This window comes from Delphinus delphis, chromosome 11 (assembly GCF_949987515.2).
Source record: "Delphinus delphis chromosome 11, mDelDel1.2, whole genome shotgun sequence".
In the NCBI taxonomy this organism is placed as follows: Eukaryota; Metazoa; Chordata; class Mammalia; order Artiodactyla; family Delphinidae; genus Delphinus; species Delphinus delphis.
In genome coordinates this window covers 96,973,082-96,991,670 of record NC_082693.1, presented here as the reverse complement: position 1 = coordinate 96,991,670, position 18,589 = coordinate 96,973,082, and the positions used below count along the sequence as shown (strand labels likewise).

At 48.2% G+C, this 18,589-nt stretch overlaps 1 protein-coding gene across 2 annotated transcripts in view; it reads right to left on the bottom strand.

Moving 5' to 3' along the window:
* Nucleotides 1-474: 474 nt before the first annotated feature.
* Nucleotides 475-18,589, bottom strand: part of SAMM50 (SAMM50 sorting and assembly machinery component) — a 32,815-nt gene continuing 14,700 nt past the window's right edge. Inside the window, exons 9-15 of one of the 2 annotated variants that reach the window (XM_060025798.1) lie at nucleotides 18,414-18,485; nucleotides 17,534-17,620; nucleotides 14,937-15,007; nucleotides 11,930-11,997; nucleotides 6,908-7,054; nucleotides 6,049-6,217; nucleotides 475-704 (exon numbers count right to left, since the gene is read on the bottom strand). In XM_060025798.1, the coding sequence (XP_059881781.1) occupies nucleotides 659-704; nucleotides 6,049-6,217; nucleotides 6,908-7,054; nucleotides 11,930-11,997; nucleotides 14,937-15,007; nucleotides 17,534-17,620; nucleotides 18,414-18,485 (660 nt within the window). In that variant the 3' untranslated portion in view covers nucleotides 475-658. The remainder of the gene's footprint in view (nucleotides 705-6,048; nucleotides 6,218-6,907; nucleotides 7,055-11,929; nucleotides 11,998-14,936; nucleotides 15,008-17,533; nucleotides 17,621-18,413; nucleotides 18,486-18,589) is intronic. The other variant, XM_060025799.1, reaches the window with a different exon arrangement.

The following is an 18,589-nucleotide window of genomic DNA, read 5'->3' as shown; positions in this document are numbered from 1 at the left end:
CCAGACTGCAAGGTGACTGCTCTGTGTCGAGTTATCGCCTCTAGCCTGTGGTGCTTTGCTACAGCAGCGACAGGCGCTGACTCACGCATCTTTATAAACGATGCGGCTGTTCCCTCCAGAGAACACTCTTCCTCTCTGCCTCCCCGTCCATGACGCTACACGCAGCTCCTTCTCGCAGGGCGCTCACACACACGGAGATGACCCTGCGACCGCAGCCCCCGCTGATGCGGGCCCCTCGGATCAGCCGCATGGAGCCAGAGCGCACGCACCCCCAGCGGCGGGCCTGCGCCTCCTCCGAGCTCTCTGCCGATCGCTCTGACACATGGGAACGAACCGAAGAGCGCGGGACGAGGAGGAATCGGGAGACATCTGATGTCCCTCCCCGCGGCGGGGCACACGTGAGAGAACGCACGGCGGGCGACTTGACCTGGTCCTCAGAAGAGCCGGCGTGGGGCACACTGGCTGTGGAAAGCAAATCACACCCACAGTGCATCTGAGTATTTGTCTCTAAAATTTATTGACATGGTTTCCCACAAGGACTGCATTCAAAGAATCACATGAAACGTGTTTATTTGGAGACAAAGTGTGTGGCACCGAGTGACTCACTGCTGCCCAAGTCCCAGAGCTGCTGCTGGAGGGGACAGAGGGTGCTCTGCGGCTACAGGAACCTTATCCCAGCTCCAAACTGGACGCCATCACAGATCCTAAAAAAAAAAGTTTTTTGTTGTTTTTTTGTTGTTTTTAAGGCAGGAAATCAACACTGTGGTCCGCTCTGCTCACACTGCCATTTGCACAATTCCAGAAACGTGCACGTCTCAGAAGCAATGCCAGGCTCTTCCTGCCCGCCTCTCACCTCTTTCCTCCCTCCCGGCTACCCGGCTTTACCAGCTGTCCCCAGGCACTCCCTCCTTGGCTGGTTTGAGAACCAGCCTTTGGAGGATGGAAAAGGGAACAAAATGGAGACACGAATCCCCCTTCCCTGCTCCCTCCTCTACTCCTCTCTGTTTCCCCCCCAATCCTGACCCAACTGGCCCCTAGACAAGAGAAGGACCTGGGAGAGAAATATTCATGAAAACAAAACTCCTGGGGTGGGAAGAAAAGCTTCGTGTTTACTTCTGAGGCTACCAGAGAAGAGGCACCTTCTGCACAGCGCAGGGCAGAGCGGTGATCAGAGACGTGGCCGTGGAAGGGCCCCTGGCGAAACAGAGGACACAGGGAGGCCCAGGAGGGGGCGGGGAGGACGGCAGAACCCACAGCCCCAAAGGGCTTAACCTGCCTCTTTAGAACCTGCCCCTTTCCCAGGAAAGGGAGGGTGCAAAGAGGGCACGTGGGTTGCCAACACCTGCTACCCGCTGACGCTGTGCAGGTTACATTCAGTGTGCTGCTCTTTCACCGGCAGACAGATCACTGAGCCCATTTTCAGATGAGCAAACGGGCTGGGCAGTGAGGAGATGGCTGCGGTCACGGCAGGAGTCTCAGAGCAGAACCCTGGACCCAAACGCAAGCGCGCCCGCGGGCCCTGCTGCCTCAGCTGCCTCGGAGGACGCCCTGCTGCAGGCCTTGCTGTTTCCACGACGTCCTGGTTCAAGCCCCGGCCGCACGCAGGGTGAGAATCACCGGCCGCAGCCCAGGCAGCTGCACTCCTGAGACTCCACAGTGATGCTGGCGCGCCGCCAGGCCGAGAACCGCTCCCCCTGCAGCCCACACCGTGGAGGACGGACTCTCGTGCTGCCCACCTGCTGGCTGTGCTCGGGGCAGGGCCAGTACTGTACTCGGGACAGAGGACCTAACCCCGGGACCTGAACACCAGAAAGCATGAGCTTCCAGGGAAAAAACGTTCCGAATCCCAACCAGCAGCTGATGGAGTGTTTGCGGAACACAGCAGTTTTGCAAGTTCTGGAGAGTTTCCAGAAAAACTGGAAGAGAACAGCCCCCGCATTCAGAGAAAAGCTAATGTTTCTACTGTCACAACACTTGTGCTGTCACCCAATCTCAGAACTTACAGCACCTGAAAACTGGCAGAAAGTTTTTCTTTTTCAGCGTGGGAATGAAATATCTGATCAATTAAGGGACTCAAAAGAGAGAACCTTAACTGTTGTCGCTGACCTGCAGGGTCAAGGGCGCTCACTAAACCATATCAGCAGAAGTCACCTGACCAGAGGGACAGCTACAGTCCCCGTGTGACCCTGAGTAAACCTCACCACCGTCCTTAAAAGGCAAAGATCCAGTCAGAACCCTGGCTGTGTTTGTGCGACTTCGTTCTGCTCAGATCTGAACGAGGTGTTTTTACCTTTTATATCATTAGGTCCATAAAAGTAGTCCTGCCTGCATTCGCTGTTTAGAAAAATGTCTGAAAATAGGCTTGAGCAAGATCAAAATAAGTCAAGCCCTGGGCTTACACGATTCAGAAACAAGCAGGCATTCCAATAGAGGCTCGTCTGCGCCAACTGTAAGCAGGTTAAACACCTTTACTAGCACAGGGTTACGTTCAGAGGCCATACAAACGTGCCACAGGAAAAATACCCACCACCCACATCCAGAACAGCGGCCCGGATGCCAGGTGCACGGAGACAGCCTCACCAAACGCCCGTCTTCCTGCTCTGTGTCCCGTGTGCCCATATGCCTATAATCCAGTAGGCGCCTCGGAAAAGGCCCCGAGCATCGAGTCTCCCCCTCCCACCGGCAGTCTCAGGGCGGCCCAGCTGCGCCACTCCAGCACCACCGGAGGCTCCCTGCCTGCACCCGGCCCGCCTCGGACTCGGCGCCAAGGGCTCGTTGAAGGCCACACCAGGTCCCCCAGCGCCAGGCGCCCATCCTCCCCCAACCAGCCCCCAGGAACGCCAGGCGCCGGTCTAGCACGGGGAATTCAGCAGGGAGCAGGCCGATGAGTGCCAGAACTCGGGGCGCTGGCGTGTGCCCTGGCGTGTGCCCTAAGGGAAAAGGCCAGAGAGGCTGGAGGGCAGAGACGGGTGGGGGACAAGAGTGACCGGATCTCAGGCCCCGCCTGCATCAAGGGCCGCCCTGCACCTCCCTTCTGCTCCTGCGAAGGATAGAAGCTGGCGCCCACAGGCATTCCATGCGTGCACACCTTGGCTCCAGCTGCTCTGCAGCCTGGAGCTATCACCTCCCCCGGGAAGCCCTCCACAACTCCCTGCCTGGTCTTTCTCTGTTACTAACTGTGCGCTGCCCTCCCCGCCAGCTGCCTCAGTCACCAGCGCATTTCCAGGGACCACACTCGGTAAGACACAGAGCATTCGCCGTCAGAGCGCAGAGACAACGGTGTCACACGTCACCCCCGGTATAAAACTCGCCAAATATTTCAAAGCGGTTTCCATTTCTGTAAAGATCTGAAATCCTAATTGCAAAGCGATTGCACTCACTGGGCGGGGGACCTATGGATGTCTGGCACACATGTAACTCCCCATCCCGCTAGCTGCTTCGTTTTAGAAATGAAGATTAAACCCTGGCAAGATCACTCGAACGTCACGAAATTCCAATTTTGATGACAAAACTTCAAACAGAGCCATACGCTGAGTGACGGCGAGCCCCCCTACTCAGGGACACTGCACACGAGAAGCATCTGCTGCAACCACCATGACCCCAAAACAGAGCAGCCTGGGGGGCAGAGGAGCGTCCGTATGTTCTGGTCTTTAAATAGCACTCGCACAGCATGCTTCCTCCTTTCAGAACCCACATTTGAAATTAATGGCTGACACATATTTTTCAAATTTAACCTGAAGAGAGAGAGCAGAGTGGAGTGGTGAAGTACCCACTCCACCCCCTGCACAGATTCGGGGAGGCAGGTAGTGCAAGCCAGGCTCCCGAGAGCATCACCCGGATTCCAGGAGCACAGCGACACCCAGTGGCCTCCGATGATGCTGCAGCCACACGACGGCAGCGCCTTCCAGTCTGAAGGACCGGAGGCCCAGAGCCAGCAGGGCTAGCCCAGGTCACACAGCCAGGGACGGACAGGGCAGGGGCTGGCCGCGCAGCCCACCCGCAGTGCAGCCCACTCCAGACCCAAGCACATTACAGTTTGAGAAGCGCAGGCCTAGACGGCTCTATCTGACCTCATCCCGGTGTTGGTGCAGGCTCATCACCTGCACCTCTGCCGCTCCCTGCAAGGACTCACTTAGCACCTGGCTGTTACGCCAGGGAGCCCCACGCCCATGCCTGTGGTGGGAACAAGGTTTTGCAGAAAGCAACCTGCAACATTAGCTTCATTTCCTGAAGCTACGATGTTACCTAATGCACAAAGCTTGCTCTAGGGAAGGCGCACATTTCCCCACATTTCACTATCCCTGAAATCAGGCCACATCATCCCATCTACGGCATGTCTCTAACACAGCCAGTCATGTGGCGCGCACAGTGCCACTGCGGATGGCGGGGGACACACACACACCGTTTGCTTCCTTTGTGAACAGCTGGCCAGGGCGAGTGCAGCAGTAGCAGCAACAACACGAGAAATAACCAGCTTTGCTGACAACACGCTGGGTACCGCTCTACAAGCTGCGTGTGTGCTAATTCATTCAGTCCTCCAAACTGCAAAGTAATCACTATCGTTAGCACCCATCCTACAGTTGTGAAAACAGAGACCCAGAGAGGTTAAGTAACTCACCCCGGGCCACACAGCCACGGGGCGGCCAGGCTGCACTCCGAGCCTGTGCAGCTGGGCTCCAGTGCACACTCAGCCTGAGCAACTAGACCTTTCTCAGCTTTTGCTCTGTGCCGAGAACAGGCAAGGCGTGGAGGGGAATTAACAGTCGTCAGAGCAGCAGACCCGAGAGGGTACGGGGAGGAAGGGCGGCACGGCGGCCCCGGGCCGAGCCAGCCTTCCAGGGAGAGCGGAGGAGGGCAGACTCTCCTGAAGCGATGGCCACAGAGGATCTGGATGACAGACACTGATGTGCACCTAAGAACAAAGCTTTGTTAAAAGCTTCCTAATGTGGTTTCCCTTCAAAACACCATCACCCACCACGCTGAAGCAGAAGACAGGGAGTGTAAGACTGGTACAGCACTTCCTTAAACGAGGACAAACTACAACTTCACGCTGGAAGCCTGGCTATGACTCAGCATCACAGCTGAATGTAGACAGAACACCGAGAAGAAAAAAATACAGCCTAGAGTCCTGAAATGTAGAGAAACACTAGGTTACCGGCAGAATGTCCGTGTCCCCCAGTCCTCACAGGCTGATGCACTAAACGCCCACCCCCCAGCCCTGCCATGTGACAGTATTTGGAGGTGGGGCCTTGAGGAGGTAACTAAGTCACCTTAGATGAGGCAACTTAATTAAGATGGGGTCCTTGGTGGAACTGGTGTCCTTGTAAGAAGAGACACCAGAGAGCCTGCTCTCTGCCCCCTTCAGGTGAGAGCCCAGTGAGAAGGCGTCATCTGCAAGCCGGGAAGAGGGTCCTTGACCCGGAACCGAACCTGCCGGCACCCTGGTCCTGGACTTTGCAGCCTGCAGACGGTGAGATACACAAGTCTGCTGTTTAAGCCCCCAGTCCATGGTATTATTTACACACTATCATGACAATACTTCTGGACTTCTTGAAATTTCTACAATGCATACCAAATACTTTAAGAAACAATTAATTTCTGTAGCTGTAATCGGCCTTATACCATATTCACCCATGAATATTCAGCAGATCTTCTTCAGTAAAATGACCGGTGGAGAAGGGCCAGAAAGCAGGTCCTCTGCGGCCCGAGCAGAGCTGTGCCCACCCAGCCTCCAGGCTCCCGGCCTGCAAAGCCCCCACCGGCAACACCTCATTCTGCTCAGCGCAGGACCCAAAATGGCGGCCACCACCTCCAGCCAGGCCGCCAGAGGAGCTCCCTCTACCTGATGACAAGTGCAAACAGCATAAGGTGGGGGGACGGGAACACATCACGGCCTTTCCTCCAAACTGTATGGAGAAGCCCATGGACAAAAATCCGTTTTCATTCTTTTGCTAACTATTCAATTTCTCCTGAAGTCTTGAATTTTAAAGGCCACTGGTGAAGTGATTAACTATGTCCAAAACAAAGTGACAAGACAGTGCCATGTACCTGTGGAGAGAACCTCCCAGCACGTACCTGTCCCCGCCCTGCACGCCCATGGGGACACAGTAGTTCAGCTCCAGCCGCGCGATGTTGCCCAGCCTGAGGACGATCCCTGCGCCATAAGACCAGCGGATGCACTCAGCCAGCTTTCGAATGTGAGCTCTGGGGCCCTCCCCTGAAGAGAGAGAAGAGGAGGTGTGACCAATAGCACGTGGTCCCCCGCACACGTCCTTGGACAGCCCTGGCTCTCCCCCTCTGTGTGGCCTCTGGTCATCTTTTAAGCCAGGCCTAGATACTTGAGGAGAATGCATGAAGTGAGATGAGGCCCAAACTCAAGACAGGGCTGGGGACCTGCCTTGGGTACTTGGGTACTTCTTCACCGTCCCAGAAGAACACAGGTCCTCTCAATTCTCTGGGCCTGGCACGTTCTGTTCCCTTTGGCTATAATGGCATTTGCCCACCGCTGACGGCCCAGGAAGCCCTACTCCAAGCCTTGGTTTCTAGACACCTCCCCAAGCCAGGACATCTGAGCCCGGCCCTGAGCTCCTAGGGGAGAGACCAGGTCTCACTCAGCTCTGTGGCCGTAATGACTGGCACAGAGTCACTGCTCGAGAAATGTCTGCTCAACAGACAGGTTTCTCTTTGCAAGGCAGCATTCGTTATGACGATTCGTTATGCATGCTCTAGCCATTCGACCAACAGCTTCACTCTGGGCACATCAGGCGTTGCAGGTGTCTCAGGTAGGCACAGTGCCTACTCTTAGAGACGACGCAATCCAAATGGGACACAGACACCCACTTGTGTCCTGTGCTTTTAAACATAAGGTCAGCTCTGCCGAACGGTTGCTAAATAGTCCAAATTTTACCATAGTTGAGGTTGCAGAGGTTTCCTGCGTTGAGGAAGAAGTGAGTTCTGAAGAGCTCTCCAAAGCCGCCCTGGCCCGGTCGGAAAGGTAACGGGGTGTACAGGTGCAGGCCACCGGCCCAGTACGCTTCTCCGCCCAGGTAGTCTCCTAGTCAAGGAAGGAGTGCGGATCAAAACAAGGTCACAGGTTCAAAACCACACTGACGTCCCACCACGTACATGAGCGAGGTGTGTGCTGTGAACACAACACACTCGGTGCCCGAGCTCTGTGAGCAGCTGCCCTTCTAACTCCTGACGTTGTCGGCCTTTCTTAAATAATCTTTCTTCTTCTCCTGGTTTGTTTTATAATTTGCTTTAACTGGAAAAAAAAAAAAAAGCTAATGTGTAACTTAGGAAAGAATGAAGCCAGTAATTTACCATATCTGTAAAATGCTTGGAATAAAACAAGTAAACTCATGGGAATCACTTTTTCCACAACTGCAGGTGACCAGATCACTGTCACTTGGTACATGAAATGCATTATTCTGCAAAAATGTCAAGACCACAATATAGAGAGACAAAATGAAGAAAATGTCTCTGCAGTTTCTGGAAGTGGCCGGACATGCTATTAATCCAAAGGTATGCAGTGTCTGCTCCCTGCTGCACAAGGACACTGTCTCAGCTCAACATCTTCAGAGAAGAGGCTCGTTTTTAAAGGTTCGTGACCACTTGGGTTTTTTTTTTTGGTTACTTTTGCCAAAATTCAAGACGATCCACTGAGAGTATAATTTGCATTATTTCTAGAACTGTCCCTACCATTTCATTTTACTATAAAGAGCCACAGCATTAAACAAACAACAAAAAACCCTGAAATGCTTATACTTTGTTACAAAATACTAGTTGTAAAGTGCCTTAGTCCCTTTAATACAAAATGACAGACCATGAAAAAGAAAAATATGGCTGTCTCCAAGATTAACCTCAAGGAATGAACTGCTTATTCACTTAAAGGCCCCAGCAACTCCTCAACCACTATTAATACTGAAGTTCTAGAGGAAACAAAGAACGGACTGGAAGCAGGTCAGCTGGGTTTGCTTCTCGTTTCCCAGCAAGTGTTCCTCTCTTTTCTTAAATAACCTATTTTATTCTAATCATAAAAAGTAATATACTCATTGTACAAAATGGGATAAATGTATGGAAGTAGAAAAAAAGGAAATCCTCCTTTAATTTCTACCATTAAGAGATAACCAACTAACATCTGGTGTTCTTTCATCCAGTGAATTATAATGAATAATTAAATAAGAAAACAAAATGTAAGTCATTTTATATTTATACATTTCAGTCCTGATTTTTTTTTTTTTGCGGTACGCGGGCCTCTCACTGTTGTGGCCTCTCCCGTTGCGGAGCACAGGCTCCGGACGCGCAGGCTCAGCAGCCATGGCTCACGGGCCCAGCCGCTCCGCGGCATGTGGGATCTTCCCGGACCGGGGCACGAACCCGAGTCCTCTGCATCGGCAGGCGGACTCTCAACCACTGCGCCACCAGGGAAGCCCCCTGATATTTTTTTTTAGTTTACTATATTATAAGCACTTTCCTTTTATACTTTATATTCTTTGAAAATGTGATTTTGATGCCTGAATAATCACATATATGTAACATAATATAACGATCTACCCCTTGACTACTGTCATGTTGGTGTTGAATTTCTTGATAGTGGACATTAACCCGTGATGGGCTTCCTTGCACACACAGGTATTTTAAACCATCTTGAAGTATAATATACACATAGGAAAGTATACACATCCTAAGTGTACAGCACAGTGAATTTCCAGGCACAGAACACAGCATATAATGAGCACCAGACCAAGCAACAGGTAAGTGCAGCCCCCCAGAAGGCCCTGTTCTCCTTTCTAATCACTACCCAGCACCCACGCCAAGTACGGCACTACCTGTCTACCTGCTCACCCGACAGTATAGATCACTTTACCCACTCGCTAAACTCTGCACAGGTGGAATCATGCAGTATGCATCCTCTGGATCTGGGTTTGTTTTTGGCATGTTTCTGAGGCCTGTTCATGCCACCCAGCCAGTGGCTCTAACTTGTTCATCCTCATTGCTGTATAATATTCCACAGTGTGAAGACACCACTGTTTAGTTGCCTATTCTATTGCTGATGGGCATTTGGGCTTCCAGTTTTCAGTTTGGTTCTATTATCAATAGTCCTTGTATATATACATATATATATATACATATATATACGTATATATATGTATATATATATGTTTTAGGCTCTTGATAAATATTGACAAATTTTTTCATGAAAAGTTACAGTAATTTATATTCTTGCTCATATAATCTTACCAATAGCCTTTTAATAGGTAATTAAATGAAATACCACTGTGTTTTAATTTTCAGGAAAATGGAAGACTCCAAAACTTGCATCTAGTCACTAAATAATACTTGTTATAGTGAAAAAGAAATTATGTTACTTTTCAAAAAAAAAAAAAAGACACACTAATAAAGCACTCTAGGGGCTTCCCTGGTGGCGCAGTGGATGAGAGTCCACCTGCCGATGCAGGGGACACGGGTTCGTGCCCCAGTCCGGGAAGATCCCACATGCCGCCAAGCGGCTGGGCCCGTGAGCCATGGCTGCTGAGCCTGCATGTCCGGAGCCTGTGCTCCGCAACAGGAGAGACCACAACAGTGAGAGGCCCGCGTACCGCAAAAAATTTAAAAATAAATAAAAGCACTCTAAAAACAAATGAAAAGAAATAATTTATATTTTGTACAAAAATTTAGGCCCAGAGCAATCACTATTTATAATAATATAAAGTGGAAACAACAAAGATGTAAAAAAAAAGTTAAGAAAATCAGGATAGAATATTTTACAATGTCATAACATGAATCTACTTAAATGATGTTTTTGTAGTTTTTAATAACACGTGGAGATCCTCTGATATAATGTCAAGTACTGGAGAGAGTTCCAGAAACCAGAATTCTCACACATTGCTGGACAGAGTATGACTGAGACAAGCTTTCTTGAGACAATATAAAACCTTAAGGATGTTCCAGGATACTCAAAATCCTTTGACCTAGCAATTCCACACCTAGAACTTTATATTATAAAGTAAAACTTATAGATGAGCACAAAGATTCAGTTAGCTTATTCACTGATACACTGTTATATAAACGTAAGAAAAAAGAAAACAGACTAAGTGTCTAAAACTTGGATTTGGTTTAAAAAGATCGCAGTAAGGCAAGAAGATGAAATATGCAGCCATTAAAAATGATAAGGCTTTTATCTTTCTGATTCATTGCTGGTGGGAATGCAAAACGTTAGCTATTTTGGAAGACAGTCTGGCAGTTTCTTACAAAGCTAAACATAGTTTTACCATACAATCCAGCAATTACACTCCCTGGTATTTACCCAAATGAGCTGAAACCTTATGTCCAGATAAAAAACTGCACATAGATGTTTATATCAGCTTTACTCATAATTGCAAAAAATTGGATGTCCTGCAACTAAGATGTCTTTCAATAGGTGAATGGATAAACACCCTGTGGTACAGCCATACAATGGAATATTATTTGGTGATAAAAAGATATGAGCAATCAAGCTATAAAAAGACACGGAGGACTCAATCACTATATCGTACACCTGAAACTAATACAATATTGTAAGTCAACTACACTTTAATTTAAAAAAAAAAAAAAATATATATATATATATATATATATATATATATATATATACACACACACATAAACAAAAATTTAAGAAGTACACTGACCAAAAAAGAAAAAAAAAAAGACATGGAGGAAACTTAAATGCATATTATTTAGTCAAAAAGGCCAGTCTGAAAAGGGTACATACTGTATGATTCCAAGTATATGACATTTTGGAAAAAGCAAAACTATGGAGATAGTAAAGGTCAGTGGTTGCCAGTAACTGAGGGGGAGGAAGGGAAGGAGGAATGAATAGGTGGAACACGGTGAATTTTTAGGGTGGTGAAACTATTCTATAAAATACCGTAATCGTAGATACATGCTATTATGCAACTGTCAAAACCCATGAAACTTTACAACACAAAGAGTGAACCCCAACGTGAACTATGGAATTTAGTTAGTAGTAACACATCAGTGTTGGCTCATCGATTGTAATAAGTGTCCCACGCTAATGCGAGATGTTAATAATAAAGGATGCTACGGGCACGTACAGTGAACTCTGTACTTTGTGTCCAATTTTTCTGCTAACCTAAAAGTGTTCTCAAATATAAAGTCCATTACCCAGGGAATATAGTCAATATTTTATGAATCACTATGTTGTACACCTGAAACTTATATAATATTGTAAATTGACTATACCTCAATAAATAAACAAACAAGCTTAATGTAAACTTGTGGAAAATTTGGAAAGTGCAGAAATGCATTTTAAAAGGCTTATTAAAATTATTCATAATTCCCATCACCCAGATAAAACCATAATTAATGTTTAGCTGTATTTTCTCTAAGTCTTTTAAAAACAATGCATGTTTATTGTTTACTGTAATATTAAAGTTATTTTATATATATATTTAAAAAACTTTTTTTTAATAAAGTGCATTAGTTTAAAAAAATTATAGTTTGTCAGTAAGATGAAATAAGCCGCCATTAAAAATGATAAAGTACTTATTCCTATAAAAATCTATTCATACACTGTTACTGTTACCGTAGGAGAAACAGGTTAGGACTGTTATGTAAACAACACACGTGTGCACAGATGTGCATGTCTAAACAACAAAATGCTCACACACGTCATCTCTGGCCAATGGGATCACAAGCGACTGCTATGTATCTTCTGCTTAGCTATCTTTTCTCATTTTCTACAGTTTCCTCAACAAACACCTTTCTGTGCCTGCTGTGTGGTGGATGCTGTTAGGTGCCAGTTCCACTGGTGAAATACGAGTATCTATTATTGCGGTGATTTAAACCAATACATGCGCTCAAAAGTGAGAAGTAACCGTAATTTCGATTTTTTCAAGTTGGTGTGCTGTGGGGAACGACAGACCTTCGCTCTGTGGCCCAACGCTGTGCATGTTGAACCCTCGCACACTTGTGGGTCCCCCGAGGTAAAACCTGGAAGAGGATGCAGATGTCAGAGCAAAGCCGATGGGGAAAGTCTCCATCGCACGACGAAAGTGCAGAAGGCGCACACTCGCTACTGGGTCGCCCACATCTCCACGTGGTGGAACATTTCAGGATTAGGGACACGCACGGGAGGATGGCAAATTTCATAAAGACCCAAGCTTGTAATCTAACCTAAGACTATACATCTAAACAAACGCGTCACACTTCTGGGGACGCAGGTGAGACACAAGGCGCAAATAGACACTTAGGTGGACTGTCTGTTATAAAGGAATTATCTGGAGTCTATGAGAATTCGTCACGCAGCACCTTTTCAAAACAGCCTCCTACATGCTCACGATAATTAAGTTAAAAATTAATTAAGTTTTTTTAAAAAAGCAGGATACAAATTATATAACAGTAATGATCTGAATGTTACAAATAAGAGGAAAATAATACTAGAAGGAAATAGACCAAAATAGAATTATTGTTATCTTAATTTTTTTTATGTTATTACAGTGATTTTTAATTAGAAAAAAAGTGTATGTTAAAATTTTTTTTAATGAATTCCTTGTGTTCCTTAATGGACTGGGTTATCATACTCTTTTAAACTGAAAACAATGAAATAAAAAAATATTAAAGGGACTTCCCTGGTGGCGCAGTGGTTGAGAATCCGCCTGCCAATGCAGGGGACACGGGTTTGATCCCTGGTCCAGGAAGATCCCACATGCCACAGAGCAACTAAGCCCATGCGCCACAACTACTGAGCCTGCGCTCTAGAGCCCGCGTGCCACAGCTAATGAGCCCGTGAGCCACAACTACTGAGCCCACATGCCTAGAGCCCGTGCTCTGCAACAAGAGAAGCCACCGCAATGAGAAGCCTGTGCACTGCAACGAAGAGTAGCCCCCGCTCGCCACAACTAGAGAAAAGTCCATGCACAGCAATGAAGACCCAACGCAGCCAAAAAAAAGAAAATTAGAAATCCCATCTATTTGCTATAAAATCTAACAGCTTCTTAGAACCCGATTTTAGACCATGGTAATTACTAGATAATGAATTAAAATGACCGGAGAAGCTGTGTATGGTCTTTCCAACACGACTGTCATGGAAGCCACACCAGCTGACCTCTGGTCAGCTGACCACCCCCAGCCTCTCACTGACCTGTGGTGCCACAAACGTCCCACGTCTCAGCACAAAGGGAACAGGGCACTGTTTTTCTCATTGTCCCACTGGATAAAAGCCTTTATGAATTTATTCATTTGAACTTGAGTTTAAAAGTCTAAAAACGTGTCTTTACTATCTGGGATTTCTAAGCAAAGCCTTTCTGAATACCTCATTAACATTAATTATAGAAACAAAGAGCAAGGTCCCTTTATTATTTTTTTTAAATGATAAATCACACACATTCTTTTGAAAGAATTAAAATGATCCAGGAAACACAAAAAGTGAAAAGGCTCTTGCCCTCCCTACTGTCCACTGTGTTCCAATCTCCAGAAGTGACTACTGTCACTGGTTTGGTGGTTGACTTCCAGACCCCTGGTGCTGCCTGCGAACACACACGTGCACACAGAAGCTTTGCCCCTGATCAGCGGGCAAGCAGCTCAACATACTTCCATGCAGATTTTAACTCAGGGGCACCTACCTCATCCTTTCTAATGATTACACGGTCCCTTTAGAATGGCTGTGTTTGAATTTAATCACTTCCCTACGGGTAGTTTTAGAATTTCTGCTGGTCTCAATAATGCCCCCGATGGACACCCTTGTACATAAATCTCTGTACTCTTATGAATGCATTTCTGTACCTTAGATTCACGGAGGTGAAACTGTTAAGTCTCAGAGTTTAGAAATTAGAATTTTTTCTACTCCCAAACTGCCATCCAAGAAGGCTGAACTAGGTTGAGCTAAAGCAGCAGTTTACCTAATGCAAGATTAAAGACAGAGCTCCTTGACCCCAAGACAATTGTGCTATTTCTACTAATAGCAACTAATAATAGCAACAATACAACTTCACCGTCTGCTGGCAGGAGCAGAAGCTACTCCTAAACAAGCAGGTTTTCGGAAAAGCAGGCTCCAGCGATATTCTTTGCGAGCCTTAAAAACATTCCTTTTCTTTTGAGACAGTAATTCCACATTGAGGAATCTGTCCTCAGAAAACAAAACGAACAAAAATTATTTACAAAGTTAGATTCTTCACGGTGCTACGTATATGCAAATAACGAAATATTAAAATGCTGCTTACGAAAAATTTCCCATGACTTGGTGAATTGATTTACTGTATAATTTTTAAAAAGCAGGGAGGACACAAAATTGCATGCAAAATACAGTATCTCAACACTTTAATACAGATGTGTACGTGAATTTATATGTATACACGCTCACACAAATACACACCCGCAAAAATACTGGCTAACAGGAAATACAGCTGACTCTTGAACAACGTGGGTTTGATCACGTGGGTCCACCTACGGGTGGACACCCTTCAACAGCAGATGCTACAGCTACACCACCAGTGGCTGGCTGACGCTGGCTGTGGAGGGAGCGTGGATACGGAGGGCCGACTACAAGCGTCACTGGGATTAGCCCTCAGGTTGTTCAAGAGTCGACCGCAGTCCCAAATGTTAACTCCGCTTATCAATGAGCAGGACTCTTTCACTTCCTTAAATGTTTCTCTGTTTTTATATTTCTGTAACATGTATGAACTGTATTCTTTCATACTCAAAGAGAATACAAAATTGTTAGTATAATAAAGTATCTCTCTGCTCCAAAAGCGAAAAATATTAAGTATGAGGTATACTGGGTATTCTGAAATTAGCTTAAACATAAAACTAAATTAAAATTTGAAATATCTGCTTTCCTAAATAGTTAAACTTCTCTAAAATATCTTCTAATAAACCAAGCAGGAAGATCCAAAGGAAACCATGTGCAAACCATCCATTCATTTATTACTTACCGATCAGCAATACTTGACGGTTTATCACCAATGGGTACCAACATTCCACCCCAGAGAGATGCTGAAAAAACCTATCGAAATATAAACAAACAACCGTTTTCTTCCACTGTTTCTTTCCTTCCAACGAGCATTAGCAGACAGAAAACACCCTGAGATCTGGTCGTGCCCAGTGCCTGCAGCGTGCAGAGCTCTGGGTCGGGGCACAAGGGCTGCGGAAGGGGAACACCTGGCTCCTGCAGGGGAAGAACTACAGCTCGAAGTGTTTTGTGGATACTTTTATAACTGGCAACTTCAAATTTCGAATAAAGACATACTATACATAAGCCCACAGCCTAAGCAGGGCCTGGATTCCGTGCCGACACAGGGCAGCTCCCTCCTCTCCGAGAAGCCAAACCCAGTGGGACAAGCCATGGCCTGAAGGGGGGACCAGGGCCCTGGACAAGGGATTCTGCATCCACCCAGGCCTCTTTGGCTCGGCCTCAAAACCTGAGAGGACTGAGGGCGCACGGCATCTCAGGAGAAGGAAGGTAGCGGGTGCAAGACTGCTACGTTTAAGAAATGCAAAGAGACATACTTCCAATCCAACCCTCGGGGACGGAGCCCTGCCTCTAACAGGTCAGGGGCAGTGACCTAACCCTAGGTCAGGGATCCAATCTCCACACCCACGTAATCCATGCACAGAACTGACCCAGGGATGCCTTAAACGACAACGATGCTCTCTGGGCTCCCGACCCCAGGCCTCCGCCGTGGCCCCCACCTACCCACCTCTCCTGAACATCCCCACGCCTCTGCCCACCTTGTCCTCTCTCGGACATGCAAAGTCCCACGTCCTTCAAAGCTGCTCAGATGTCTCCTTTTTAGAAGCTTCCGTAGGAAGGATTACAGACGAAAACTGGGACAGAGTGGGCAGAGCAGGCCAAGCGAACGCTCTATTCTGAGAAATTCAAGTCTTTGTTCGACAGCGTGACAGATGCCGCGGAACACAGCGAGGCGCCAGAGCCGCGCGCGCTCTCGAGCAGCTCCCCTGACGACGGGGCGCTCCCGGCACGCTGTCCTCCTCCCCCCGCCTAATGGTCCCAACCTAAGGAGGGGCAACAAGGAGGACTGATTCTCCACCTGAGACAAGCCCACCAGGCCTCGTGTCCCGCTGACCTCGGCGACCACGAGGGCCCAAGGCCCCCAGGCCCCCCCAGCACCTAGACCTCTCCAGCTGCTCCCTCTAGCACCAGCCCCCCAAGCCTTCAGTGCCAGCAGGACCTGCGGACCGGCCCCCTCGCTCTCTCCTGCCCTTCCCCCGCTCCTCACCCAGCTGAAACTCCACGGCCGGTCACTAGGACTCACCGACCTGTCTTCAGCTCAGCGGGCAGCACCCTGGGCCTGGTCAGCCCGCCCTGCTCCCTCAGCTGTTTCTGGGCGACCAGCTGTTGGGGAGACGCCACTGAGGGTGGAGGGCTCACCTTAAGTCGCTCTAAGTGCTACGGGCCTCATCCAAGACGCCTCCCCTGGCCCTCGAGGATAAGGCAGCACCCCCTTGGCGGCATTCTGTCCCTTAACTCTGCTGGATCGCTCTTCACGTCGCCTGTGAACCCCTGCCCAACTGTATATAAATCTATTTGCGTGTAGGTCTTCCTTCACTAGCATGTAAGAACGGGAACTGTGTTTATTTACTGAGGTATTCTTAGCGCCCCGACAGTGCCTGGGAGCCAGTATATGTGGGAAGGAGGGAGGGGCGGGTGGGTGCATGGATGGGGGGAAAGGAGGCTGAGAAAGAGAAACCGAGGCGTGGAAGGAGAAGCAGTCATAATGGAGTCAACAATGGCTGACAGCGCGCCATGGAGGGAGCACAGAAGGGGACCAGAAAGAGCTCGCCGAACTGAGCGAGAAGCCCCTGGCCGCCTCCAGAAGAGCAGTGGCAGGGGAAAGGCAGGAACCAAATCTGAAGTGCACTGAGTCCAGGACTGACCGGCAGCAGTGATAAATGATTCTAAAACAAAAGCATGTCCCACTTCATTAAAACTCACTCCTGGTCCCCAGGGTCTAAGGAGGCGGTGGGGGTGTGGAGAGCCGTCCCTCAGTCGCCCGGGCGCTGGGAAGACTGGAGAATAAGCATGGTGTCTCCCAGCCTGGGGCTCCACTGCCTCGGTCTGAATCCAGTCACTTACTCCTAAGGTCCTGAGGGAATCAGGAGGAACTAAACCAAACTGGCTAACACAGAAACTCCTGGAGGCACCCAGAGCCCTGACAACCTAGCAAAACAAGGTGAAGACACAGAATTTCTCTGGAAGTAACAGCAGGAGACGAAGAAAGCGGCAGCCCTGTCCTCCAGACACACGTGCTTGACAGCCCTGAGCGGATAAGTGGGGAAGGGGCTCTTTTACGTACAATGACTGACGGATGAGTTTTAAAGGGACTGCTCATCGCTTCTCCCCAAGGTAGCTTCAAGTCTGGCTAAACTGAAAAGATTAAGCGCTTGACTTTCAAGCATCAGTGTTCTGACCTCTTTACTGTTTTAGATATTTGGGAACTGAGATCTTCTAATAAGATTCCAAAAACAAGAGATAAAAACACAGGTGACAATGTTCTGACGAGATACTCACTGAATCAAGTATGAGCTGCTTATTCAACTGAAGCTCAAAATCTTCTTTTATGAAGCTCACATCCCCTCCGGTGTAGCCTGCCAGCTCCTGTGGGCGAGGGTCCTCAGGTCAAAGGGAGCCAACAGACCTGTTACAGAGGGTTCTAAACAGCGTCACTGCGGTTAAGTCTGCTGTTCTGTATGCTTAGAAAGGCAACACGCCACTTCTGTCTCCTAGAAGCTACGTCCTAGTTGTTCTGGACGGTACCAGGGGCCTGACAGAGGTACACAATCACTAAACACACTGAGTAACCGCAGAGAACGGCATTCCTTACGTGTGAGAGCAGAACACTGGCGACATCAACACTTCATTACAGAGCTTGCTAAGGACGATACGGCTTGTTTGGCCTAATCAGTGTTTGCGGGGAAAAAAAAATCAGCCTACCTTTTACAATTTGGCACATTTCCTATGAAAATCTGATTTCTAGCTGCTCCTCTGACACTGAGATCAGGCAAACAGAGCGTCGGAGCCCCGCTTCTCCCCGAGGTCACCTGTCAGGCCCTCCCGGCATGTGAGTTACAACCCCTGCCTTGGGTGTTCTTCAAGGGTCACCAGGGAAGTCACTCCCATCAAATCACAACTTTCCTCCTGGCCTAGTAAGTGACACCACCAAAGAGACCGGAACCTTATCCTGACTCTGTGCTCTGTGAAGGCAAAGCCTGAGCTACAGGGAGCAAATCCAGGGCTAGGAACCCCGACGGGGACAGACACCCTTGCAAGCCATTCTAGAAGGACTTTCACAATGAGAGGAAAATGTATTAAAAACGTGACTACCCTTGCATGATGCCCTATCCCTCCAGGGTCACGGAGCCTGCAGAAGTCACGGGGGAAAGAATACTACCTGGTTAACCTTCAGCAAAGCACCTCTTCTCGGTAAGATGGAAGGGTTCCGAGAGTCGATGACCATCGCGTGCTGAAAGAAATGCGGATCGGGGGCGTCTGCACTTCAAACAGGCCTCTGACACAACACCACACACTCACTGGGCACTAATTGTATGCCAGGCACTGTGCTAAGCA